A 13,371-nucleotide genomic window follows, 5' to 3' on the forward strand; every position below is an offset into this window, starting at 1 on the left:
GAACACTTATGGGAATTCTTGGCTTGGGGGCATGGACCTGACAGTTGAGTTCATATAAAGATGCTGCCAGTGCCCAGATCCTGGTTGAGTTGGGAATCATGTAGGGTCAGAGATGGAATTAAGACCTCAAATAGGCAAGTATAGGCTCAACTCTTTTAAGCTCTATCCATATATTCTCCCTAATATAATATTTAAAGACTGCATCCGAGATAAGTATTTATCTTACTATTGCTATTCTTTCGGCATTATGCCAATTCTTTATTCCTCATAGTAATTCTATCAGTTAGAGATTTAGCAGTAGGGCGTTTGTTTGCCTTGCACGCAGCCAACATGGTCGACCCGAGTTCGATTCTTCCGCCCCTCTCGGAGAGCTTGGAAAGCTACCGAGAGTATCTCGCCTGCACGGCAGAGCCTGGCAAGCTACCCGTGATGTATTCGATATGCCAAACACAGTAACAACACAGTCTCCAATGGAGACGTTAATGGGCCCGCTCAAGCAAATCGATGAACAACGGGAGGACAGTGACAGTGACAGTCACTGTCAAAACAGAGTTTTTTTCACTATATTTTGTACATGAGGAAACCAAAGCATTAATATATATGTGTGTGTGTGTGTGTGTGTGTGTGTGTGTGTGTGTGTAAATATATGTGGCCAAGCTTGAAATAACTTACATTTCACTTTTCTTTTTCCCAAGTTCCTTATAAGTTTGTTGAAAATATAAAAATAACTTTTTCTAACCAACAGAACACCATTGTGATTCAGCTGTGCTAGTCATGTCTAATCCTTAAGGTATGTGTCTAATTTTGTACTTTTTAGACACCTTAGTGAACCACCTAGAAAGTCTCACTAAACTATTACATAAACATGAATCAACTTGTACAAAGATAGACATAATAGGGACTTGTAGAGATGAAAGGGAATTGGAATAATAGGTGAGATGCCCATCAATTCTAAATAAACCTACCCATCCAATGCTTTTGCCAATGTATCAGACATGTTAATTAATTATTTTAGAGGTACCAGCTCAGATGAGCCCAACAAGACTGAATCTATAGATAGACATTATCACTTGGAAAGTAAATACTCACTTATGAGAAGTCAACGAATTCTGAGAAATACATAGTGTTTGTCTTAAGCTACAGGTTTTGGAACCATTTTGTTTTACAGCATAAGTAAAAAAAAATGTAAAATGTGGTTAATATTTATTGAAGAGATTTTTTATCTCTAGAGAGTTGAAAATGAAAGTTCAAGGAGTTAACTTTTGGGAATAGAGTGATAGTACAGTGGGTAGGCCTTTGCCTTTCATGTGCCAACCTGGGTTTGATCCTTGGCATCCCCTATGTTTCCCTGAGCACCACCAGGAGTAATCCCTGAGTGCAGAGCACTGAGCATTTCTGGGTGTGACCAAAAAAGCCAGGAAAAAAAGAAATTAACTTTTTTAATATTTTAATTAACAATTTAGAGAGTTGAGCTACGTTTTACATAACAATGACTCTGGTATAATGTGATCAGATCACATTGTTATTATTATTATTATTATTATTATTATTATTTGAATCTCTTGATTTAGACCCGCATTTGAGGTATCTGTGCCTGCAGGGTGGGGTGGAGTGTGGAAGGGTCTAGCTACTCTCATAAATCTACTGGGCAATGAGGCTAATTTTTCCTATGTACTATTGACATTCCTTTTATCCGGGGTCCCAGATATGAAATTTCAAACTTTGGTCATCAGCATGCACTTCATAAAGCCGGTACCAGTCCTGATTGTTCAAGGAAGTGAATACAATCTAGAGCAGCATTTTGCATTTCTCACATGGGGCCTATATGGCCCACTGTGGGACCATGTTTTCTTTAGTAGCTGCAGGTGAAAATTGTGTAACTGTGTGTGTGGGGGCGGAAATCACAACATGAGCTTGTAGGCGGTAACAGTTGGGGGGGGCAAAAGCAATGTTTTTCAAAGTTGACTGCAAATTAGAATTTCCTAAACAGATTTACAAAAATGGAAGCCTGTGTCTCACCCTTAGAAATTTAGCTAATGTAATGACCTTGGTGGTGGTCTCACCCTCAACCAAATTATTAGTAGCACTGTAGCACTGTCACTGTTATCCCGTTGTTCATCGATTTGCTCGAACAGGCAACAGTAATTTCTCCACTGTGAGGCTTGTTGTTACTGTTTTTGACATATTGAATACACCACAGGGAGCTTGCCAGGCTCTGCTGTGTGGGCGGGATACTCTCAGTAGCTTGTCAGGCTCTCTGAGAAAGACAGGAATCAAACCCGTGTCGGCGCGTGCAAGGCAAACACCCTACCTGCTGTGCTATCACTCCAGTTGTTATTAATATCAGAAATTTTAAAAACTCTCCAGTTTATTTCAAATAAGAAGGTAAGTTTAAGAACCTTCAGTTTAGAGCTTCTGTTTTCCTTGCTGGAGTGTGTGGAGTACCCTTGCCATTCCATATTTGTTTTACCTGGATCAAAGGCATATGCTTCCACACTATTTCCTGCTTCCCCTCCTTTGAAGTGTCTTCTATCACATTACAGTTCCTAGTATTTCTTTCCACCCACCTCTATTAAATGTTGAGAGAATTTCCTTTATGTCCCCATTATTGCAGTGAGTTGCTGAGGTGTAATGGTAGTGTCAGACTTAACCTTCAATTAAGAGATTCTGTTAGTGTCATCTCTTTCCAGCTAATTGGGAAGTGAACCCACAACCATCTCTTTTGTTATATTTTTTCCCCTACTTAACAATATGTCTCAATTTAAGAGAAAGGGAATTAAACCTTTTTATGTAGAAATTTCTCCCTACTTTATTGAGACATGATTGACATGTAATGTTGTATAAATTTAATATAGATACTGTAATTTCTTGATACACACTTCCATTGCAAAATGATTAGACTATAAGTTTAGTTAGAACTATCAGCCCTCAAGGTCATTATTTGTGTGTGTGTGTGGTGTGAATTTATAAATTTTGTTTTTAGTAACGTTTTTTGGCTCTCCATTTAAATTTAAAAATATTTTGTTTTTTTGTTTTACTTTTCCACACTTTTTTTATTAAAGCATCATGATTTTCAAAGTTATGCATAGCTGAGTTTAAGATGCACAGTATTGCAGCACTGATCCCACCACCAGTGTCAACTTACCTCCACCAATGTTCCCAGGTCCCCTCTCATCCCCATCCCCCATCCCTCCAGCCTGCTCTCTTGGCTGATATTTTTCTAACTTTGGTTATTAAAGTTTATATTTCTTGATTTCAGTGTTGTTGACTCTGTGGTTTGGATATTTGGCTCTATCATTCTTTAACACCACCTTTGTACCTTAATCCCCTGACCTAACTCCCATTGCTTCTCATCTGTTATCTTCTTCCCACCGCTTTGGCATCACTCTTCTTTTCCTTCTTCTCACTATACTCTGGAGTCAAGGTTGATCTGGGAATCTCCCCTTTAAAACTGGTTCCCTGATCCAGGTATGCTTAATATCACATATAAGTCATGTCATCCTGTGTTTATCCTTCTTATGGCTTCGTTTAGCATGATGTCTTCTAGTTTCATCCATATTGCCATGAGTTGTATGATTTCATCATTCCCTACAGCTGCGTAGTAGTTCACTGTGTACCACATTTTCAGGATCTGCTTATCTGTAATTGGACATCTATGTGATTCCATATCTTAGCTATTATACTGAGTGTGGCAATGAATAATGGTATGCATACATTCTTTTGAATAAATGCTTTTTTTCTTGGGGATAGTTACCCAAAAGTGAAATTGCTGGATCATATGGGAGCTCAATTCTGAGTTCACTGAGTATACGTCATACTGTTTTCCATAGGGGTTGGGCCAGAATGCATTTCTCCAGCAGAGGATGAAGGTTCCGTTTTTTATTACATCCCTGCTAACAGAGATTATTCCCAGTATTTTTGATATATACCATTTTCACTATAAGATGATCTCTCATTGTCATCTTGATTTGGAATTCCCTAGTAATAAGTGGAATTTCTTAGTAATAAGTGATGATGAAAATGCCTGTTTGCCATTTGTTGGTCTTCCTTGGAGAAGTGTTTGTTCATTTCTTCTCCCAATTTTTATGTGCTCTAAAAGCAGTCTTTTGTTGTTTTTCTTGATCTTTCTAAGTACTTAATAGATCTTGGATATCAACACTTTATCTGATATATTCAATGCAAATATTTTCTCCCACTAAACTGTCATTTAGTTTTTTTCCTTTTCTTTTGCCCTACAGGAACTTTTTTAAAAAAATTTTTATTAGTGAAACACCATGAGGTACTGTTGTAGATTTACAAATTTTTGTGCTTGGGTTTCGCTTATACAATGATCAAATACCCATCCCATTTTCCACCCCAATGAATCCCAGTATACCTCCCACACCCATCCCCCCCCCCCCCCCCCCATCCGATCCTGCCTCTGTGGCAGGGCATTCCCTTTTGTTCTCTCTCTCCTTGTGGGTGTTGTGGTCTGCAAAAGAGGCATTGAGTGGCAATTATGTTCAGTCCATGGTCTACTTTCAGCATGCATTTCCACTCCCGGAAGGATCCTCCAAACACCTTTTATTTGGTGCTCCCTTCTCTATCTGAGCTGCCCTTTCCTCTGTAATGCCCAGCTGGCCTCTAAGCCATGGAGTAATCCTCCTGGTACTGATCTCGGCTATTCTTGGCTATTAATCTCCTATTTTGTTACTTTATGTCCCCCAGATGAATGCAATCTTTTTATGTCTATCCCTCTCTTTCTGACTCATTTCGCTTAGCATGATACTTTCCATGTAGTACCACTTGTATGTAAATTTCATGACTTTATCTTTTCTAACAGCTACATAGTACTCCATTGTGTAGATGTACCAAAGTTTCTTTAACCAGTCATCTGTTCTTGGGCACTCAGGTTTTTTCCAGATTCTGACTATTGTAAAGAGTGCTGCAATGAACAAACAAGTGCAGATGTCACTTCGACTATACATTTTTGCCTCTCTGGGATATATTCCCAGGAGTGGTATTGCTGTGTCAAATGGGATCTCAATTTCTAATTTTTTGAGAATTGTCCATACTGTTTTCCAAAAGGGCTGAACCAGTCGGCATTCCTACCAACAGTGAAGGAATGTCCCTTTCTTGTCACATCCACGCCAGCCACGGTTGCTTTTGCTCTTTTGGATGTGGGCCAGTCTGAGGTGTGAGATGGTATCTCATTGTGGTTTTGATCTGCATCTCCCTGATGATTAATGATATAGAATATTTTCTCATGTGCTTCTTTGCCATTCAGATTTCTTTTTTGAGAAAGTTTCTGTTCATTTTATTGCCCCATTTTTTGATGGGGTTGAATGTTTTCTTCTTGTGGAGTTCAACCAGAACTTTATATATCCTTGATATCAACCCCTTGTCAGATGTGTATTCGGCGAATATCCTTTCCCATTCCCTAGAGGAACTTTTAAGCTTGATGTAGTTCAATTTACTTAATTTTTTATTCTATAGCCTTTGTCAATGGCATCATATCATTGAAGATTCCTTTGAGGTCTGGTTTTGAGTGTTCTGCCTGTATTTTCTTATTGTACTTTATAGATTCAGGTCTATATCTAGGTCTTTTATGCACTTTGAGTTGACATTTGTGCAAGATGTGAGATATAGATCCAACTTTAGTTTCTTGCAGGTTGAAAAGTTGAAAAGACCACCTTTACTCCCTTTTGTGCTCTTAACTCCTTTGTCAAAAATTTCGAGGTGTTATCTTTGGATTGCTGATGGATCTATCACATCTTCCAGAAGGGCAATGGAGAAGTTTATCCATGACTTCTACTCAGATCTCTTTGATAGCCACTCCACCTGCCCACATACCAAATTCCGCAGGATGCATATGTCGTCCATGTTCTCCCTTCAGAAATCTGACATGCCATTTTGTCAGTAAAGAAGGAACAGCACCTGGCCCAGACAAGGTCAGACCCGAACACCTGTCAGTCAGGACTCATCAATAAAATGCCTCGGCTCTTCATGCACTACCTGTCTGAATGCAAGGTTCCTTCCCAATGGAAAACCAGCAGGACTGTCCTACTGTTTAAGAAGGGAGATATCCAAAACTATCGCCCGATCTGCCTCCTGTCTGTCATCTGCAAGCTGTTCACTCGAGTCATCCTGAATAGGATTGGCAGAACACAAGATGAAGAATAACCATGTGAGCAAGCCAGGTTCCACAAGAGAATTCAGCACAATTGACCATATCCACACAATAACCAAGCTCATTGAGGTTTCTCGGGAGTTCAAAATGCCACTCTGTCTTACGTTCTTTGATTTAAAGAAGGCCTTTGATTCTGTTGAGATAGAAGCAGTCATTGAAGCCCTAGCAATCAGGGCATTCATACTCAATACATCAGGATCCTCCATCAGCTGTATTACAGATTCACTACCAGGATCTCACCATTCTACAAAGAAGTGATCATCTATGTCAAGAAAGGGATTTGGCAGGGTGATACCATTTCACCAAAACTCTTTAGAGCCACCCTCAAGAACATCAAGCGAAGACTGGAATGGGAAGGAATGGGAGTGAAGATAGATGGTCAGCAACTACACCACCTCCGCTTCGCTGATGACATTATTCTAATAACACCATGAGTGTGGAAAGGTTGGACTTCAGCTGAATCTCACGAAGACAATGTTTATGAGAAACAGTCTCGTTCCTGACATTCCATTTGCTCTGAATGAAATGCACATCTCCAAATGCAACAGTTCTGTGTACCTAGGTCGAGAAGCCAACATGATGAATGACATGGCACCTGAGTTGTGCAGGAGGAAGAGAGCAACTTGAAACACCTTCCATAGCTAAGAGGACAAAGAACCTTCAGCACCTGGCACATCTCTTCGATTCCACTGTTCTTCGTGCATTGACATACGCCTCAGAGACCTGGGCCCTATAAAAACAGTATAAGAACGCTATTCAGCACTCCCAAAGTGGAATAGAAAGAGCTATGCTTGTAGTATCACGTTTCACTCAAATGAGAAAGAACCCGGAGTTCCGACCTCTGTCGAAAGTCAAGAATCAGGGACACTGTCTCGTTTGCCAAGGCATCGAAAATCAGATGGGCTGGATACGTAATGCGATTTGGAGATGACCGCTGGACTAGAGCTGTTACTGACTGGATTCCACTGGACATCAAATGACCGCGTGGCCAACCACCTACAAGATGGTCAGACTTCTTCGTCAAGACCATGAATGATCAGTTTGAGGCTCTTCTTGTTCCTAGAACGAGCAGATGCCATTGGGCTACACTAGTATGCAACAGGGATGAATGGAGACATTACTGGCACCCGCTCAAGTAAATTGATGATTATCGGGCAGTCAAGTGATCGAGTGATCTTTGGAAATTCTATGTTAACCCATTTGCAATAGAGTCTTTCTTCATGCTTTTATGATCACTATGGCTTTATAAGATAGATTCAAGTTACGTAGTGATGTGGCTCCCAGTTTCTTATTTTTCTGTATGCTTTTGTGCTTCCACACAATGTTTGTCTTTGGCTCCACACAAACTTTTGTGTTTCCACACAAACTTTGTGATGAACTATTCTAAGTCTTTGAGAATGTTGTCTGAATTTGACTAGGGATTGTATTGATTCTATATAGTAGTTTAGATAACATGGTCTTTTGGCAACATTGATTCTTCCAATCCATGCACATGGAATGTTTTTCTATCTCCTAAGATCTTTTTCAATTCATTTCTTGAGAAATGAAAAAACTTTTGAAGCTTTTTTAAAAAAAATAAATTATTTACTGAATCACCATGAGAAAATTTACAAAGCTTTCAGGTTTAAGTCTCACTCATACAATGATCAAACACCCATCCCTTCACCAGTGCACATTTTTCACCACCAAGAACCCCAATATACCCTCCTTCCCACCTCCCAATGCCTGTGAGGCAGATGATTTCTAATTAACTCTTTCTCTACTTTGATTACATTCATTATTTTGACAAAAGATGCACCATTATTATTTGGAATTTCTTCCCAACAATCAGAACTGCTGAAAGGCATTGTGAAATAATTTGCTTTCTATTGCTGGTTATGCTGACCATATCAGGTAGTGCTTTTGGATTTCTGATATCTTACTAATTAAGTCTGGAGGGATTTCTGCCAAAAGATGGGTAATTACGAGAATGGTTTGTGTGCATCTGGGGCCATAGCCGTGCTGGAGAGCCCCTTGGAGGAGGCAACTCGTGGAAGGACATGCTGGTTCTGCTGCCCATCCCATGAGGCTGCAGTTGCCCCATCACTGCCAGCTCATACCTGGCTGTCCAAAAAGCTCTGAGGTGGTGGCCACTGTGCTGCCAGGGTGGAAAAAGGTGGAAGACACAGACACCCTTTCCCTCCCGGGGGGAGGTGGGCGGAGCGGGCACAACGCCTTAGTTTAACACATGGTCCACTCACATTTCTGCCACAAGCTGCTGAGTTCTGAATTAGGTCCGTGTGCCTCGGGGGCCATGGCCATGCCATAGAGCCACTTGTGGGAGGCAACTCGTAGTCTCAGTAGGGCGTGAAGCTAGTGTTTTGAAGTTTTAATGATATAGGTCTCTCACCTCTTTTCCTCAGTTGATTTCTAGGTTGTTGATGATTTTGGACACTATTTTAAATGACATATACTTTTTTTATTTCTTTCTCCTCTGATTCATTACTTGCATGTAGGAGTACAATCAATTTTTGTGTATTGACTTTGTAGCTGATCACTTTGCAAAAGCTCCTATTTATTACTTATTGGAGGTTTTGAGTTGATTTTTTACTGTTTTCAATGTATATCATCATATTGTCTGCAAATAGACATAATTTGATTTCCTCTTTTCCAATTTGTATTCCTTTGATTTCCTTTTATTGCCTGATAGCTGCCTTTAGTAACTTTTAAGCATATGAAGCATATGGTACAGTATTTTGTTAATTATACAATCCATGCATACAATTGACCTACAGATCTTTTTTTTCTTTTTGGGTCACACCAGCGATACACTGGGTTTACTTTTTGCTCATGCACTCAGGAATTACACCTGGTGGTGCTTGGGGACCATATGAGATGTGGGGAATCGAACCCAGGTCAGTTGGGTGCAAGGCAAATGTCCTACCCACTGTGCTATCACTCCAGTCCCTAGAGATCATTTTTAAACTGGAAGTTTTACCCATTGATCAACATCCCTCTATTTCTCTCACTCTAATTTTTACATCCTACTCCCCATTTAAGTGAGTTTGGATTTTTTAATTTCCACGTTTAGTTAGACCACACAGTGTATGTTTAACTTTGCAAAGTGTTTCACAGAGTATAAAGCCCGTATGATCTAGCCATATTGTTGCAAAAGGTAGCATTTTCTTATTGCATAACTGTTTTATATACTTACACATAAAACAGTTTCTTTGACTATCTTTTAGTAGAACAATACATATCTTGACTGTGTGACTAATCCTGCGATAAATTTGGAAGATGTATCCTGCTCCAGTTCCACCTGTGGCCTGAATGTGTGGTCCACTGAGCCCAGGCAAGGAGTAATCCCTCAGAATAGCTGAGTGCCACCCCTCACTCCCTGTCACTTCAAAACAAAAACAAAAAGAACAAAGTTCCACCATTTATTTACCAACACTTGTAACTTTTTTTTTTTAAGTAGAGCTCTACTAACAGATTTGGGATAATGGTGTATGAAACTTTTAATTCATGAATTGGCATTTCTTATGCCCTCTTTGAAAAAATGTCTATTCATTTCCTCTATAAAATTTATGTATTAATGCAGTGATGTGTAGAGTTAGTTTCAACTTTTTGTTAAGATAAATGACCTTTCTTATTTCATCTCATCAAATGTTTTGTGATTAGTTCATTTGCAAACAATTATAACTAATTTTAATGCATCGATTGGGTAATTAAGAGCAACATGATAGCCCCACTGATGAAATATGTTGATAGTATAATTGTGGGTAAAAAAAGACTATGACCAAATATATGGAAAGTTTATGTATTTTATATAAAATTTTTCAGTTAATGGAAAAATTAAGTCTACTAGTTAAAAATAAGTGACTTGCCTATAAAAATTTCTGGTATATGACTCATATTTCTTGCAGAATTCTCACTGATTTTAAAAATGGGTCTCTATAAGTAAAACTTTTAAGCAGACATTTTGAAATATTTGATTTATGCTTTTATATGTATGTACTATTTTATTTCAAACTGCAACTAACATCTCCTTTGGCCAAATGGAAAGGTAGGTCTTTAAAAGGACAGCTAGAAGAATGATGAGAGAATTAAGGTTGATTCTTAATACAAACACACAAGACAGTACACTTGTGTTCATATATTCTCTACTGAATCATCACTTCGTGATTACTGTCTGTAATAAAAGCATAAATTACCCAAGTAAAAGAAATTTTATAGGATTGGAAATGTGACTTGGTGGTAAAGTATAATATGTTGCATATATGAAGCCCACAGAGTTTGTGTCTGTGGAAGCAAAATATTATATATATTATACACATATATAAAATATATAAATTATATAAAAAGCTTATATACAGAAGTTTGAAATAAATTTAGTCAAATTTTGAACTATTGTAAGTTAGGTTTTAATTTCATAGTTGAATAAAACATATAATTAATTGCAATTGCAAATTGCCTCTTTCAAAATAAATATTCATAAGTGTTGAATATCTCTCTTTTACTCTGACTTCATCTTCTTGCATTTTCAGCCTCTCATATAAAAATGATCACTCTCCTGATTTGAGAGCTCACCATTCAATACATTAATTTACCATTATATTTTAACCAAAATTATCATAAAAGATATATGCTACAGTATAGTTTTATGCAATATTTTATTTCAACTACTTCACTGAACTTCATGTTCTCTGTTCTAAGAGAAAGGACTTATTATTTATTAATAAACCAAGAGTGGTAATAGAGTTGAATTGTAGTTCTAAAAGTGGTAATCTTATGATGCTATGAAAAGATTTTATAGGAATTAGATTTTTTATTCTGATTTCTGTCTATTATTCTAGTATCATGAGCAAACAAGCTTTGTATACATACAGGTTTATTTTTGTAAGTTGATAAAATTACTGAGAACAATATCCTATTTTTCATAGATGTTTCATGGAACCGTCACAGACGAGCTGACACATCATGAAAAATGGCGTAAATATAATGAAAATGTTGTAGAAGAAAAGAAAAATTTTGTTTTTGTGAAATTTAATGGCCTTCAGCTAAAATCTATGGAAAATCTGCAGTCTTGTGTCTCTATAAAAGTATGCATCTTCTCAAACAATTTTATTACAGATATTCACCCACTTCAAAATTGTAAACAATTAGTGAAACTTGATCTCCATGGAAATCAGGTAACCAGTAGATAAAATGATATTTAATTTGCTTAAATGCAATGCTGTCCATTGTAATATTTGTACTTTATATATAACATATATAACAAAGATACACTTTAATAAAAAATATAGTGTATGTAAAGAAAATTTCAAATGTAGGTAAAAATTTACATTAAAATATATGAAACTATTCTGTGATTTAACTAATTCTTTAATGCAGAATGTGGATTAAGGAGATGTTGTAATAGCACTGTTGCACTGTCCTTCCGTTGTTCATTGATTTGCTTGAGTGGGCCCAGTAATGTCTCCATTGTGAGTCTTGTTGTTAATGTTTTTGGCATATTGAATACACCAGGGGGTAGCTTGCCAGGTTCTGCCGTGCAGGTGGGTTTCTCTCAGTAGCTTGCTGGGCTCTCTGAGAGTGGCAGAGGAATATGAACCCGGGTCGCCCAGGTCAGCCGCGTGCAAGACAAACGTCCTACCCGCTGTGCTATCACTCCAGCCCTGACAAACTTGATTATTTATCTTCATGTAAGGGATGTTATGAGTGATACAGTGATTTTGATGATGGTTATGTCTAGTTAACCTCTTTGTGACACAATTGCAATTTGTTTCCCTTATGGTGAGACCTTTAAAACATTGTCTTAAAAAATTTAAAATATGAGGTATACTTATTACACCTATTAAAAGTGCAAATGTACAATGAAGTGTTAGTAACTACAGCCACCATACTACACATATCTCTAATATTTACTTCGTAATTAAAAGTATTTACCTTTGATAGTTTTCACCCATTCATACACAACACAACCCATACCTCTGACAATGATGAATTTTTTTATTCTGTATGAGTTTGTTTTTATATTAGATACCACTGATAAATGAGATTATATTGTATTTGTTGGGCAGAGCCTGGCAAGCTCCCCAGGTTGTATTCAATGTGCCAAAAGCAGTAACAGTAGCAGGTCTCATTCCTCTGACCCTGATAGAGCCTCCAGTATGGCAGCATTGGGAAAGATGAGTAAGGAGAGGGTGCTTCAATCTCAGGGCTGGGACGAATAGAGACATTACTGGTGCCAGCTCAAGTAAATCGATGAACAACGGGATGACGGTGATATTGTATGTGTATTTGAGCTATTTCATTTAGTATAGTACCCTCAGGATCCATTCATGTTGTCATAAATGACAAAAATTTCCTTCTTTTATAACTGAATACTATCTGACGATTTAAAACATACATACATGTACATGCATTTTTACTTTCTTTGCCAAGACTTGATTTTTTTTTAAAAATAGAAGTTTTGATGTTGTATCTCATTGAGTTTTGATTTGTATATTCCAATGACCAGTAATACAAAGCACAATCTCATGTATCTGTGAGCTATCTCTGCATTTTCCTTTGAAAATGACTTCACAACTTTTTCCTGCATTTAATTATGTTTTCTAGTTATTTTGAGTGGTTCTTTATATATTTTGGGGATTAAATCCTTAGCATGTTTGTAATTTGCACATATTTTATTCTATTACTTATATTCTTTTCATTCTGTTAAAGTTTCTTTGTTCTGCAGTTTTTACCTGATTTTTGCTGTTGTTCTGACATAAAATTTTAAAAATAATTTTCAAAATTAAAAATATACTATATGATTTACTGCTCGAGCGGGCCCAGTAATGTCTCCATTGGAGACTTTGTTGTTACTGTGTTTGGCATATCGAATACGTCACGGGGAGCTTGAAAATCTTGTAGTTTTGATGTCATATTTTAAGTTTTAACTCCATTTTGTATTAATATCGTAAAAACTTGTAAGATATATCCTTATCTTATTCTTTTGCCTGAGAGATGGTCTGTTTCTCATTGTACATTCTGGCTTCTTTTTGTCATGAATTTATTGACCATCAATTTGTATTTTGTTTCATTGATCTATGTGTCTGTTGATATTATTAATGTTATGTTATTTTGACTGCTATAGTTTTCTAATATAGTCAGAGATAGGAGGTATAATGACTGCAGGCTCCAATCTTTTTCTTAGGATTATTTTTGGAAATTTCCGT

At 37.4% G+C, this 13,371-nt stretch overlaps 1 protein-coding gene across 1 annotated transcript in view; it reads left to right on the forward strand.

The window, feature by feature from the left end:
- Window positions 1–11,091: 11,091 nt before the first annotated feature.
- Window positions 11,092–13,371, forward strand: part of LRRIQ3 (leucine rich repeats and IQ motif containing 3) — an 86,794-nt gene continuing 84,514 nt past the window's right edge. Inside the window, exon 1 of the mRNA XM_056122904.1 lies at window positions 11,092–11,340. Coding sequence (XP_055978879.1) covers window positions 11,092–11,340 — 249 coding nt within the window. The remainder of the gene's footprint in view (window positions 11,341–13,371) is intronic.

This window comes from Sorex fumeus, unplaced genomic scaffold (assembly GCF_029834395.1).
Source record: "Sorex fumeus unplaced genomic scaffold, SorFum_2.1 ptg000047l, whole genome shotgun sequence".
NCBI classification, from domain to species: Eukaryota; Metazoa; Chordata; class Mammalia; order Eulipotyphla; family Soricidae; genus Sorex; species Sorex fumeus.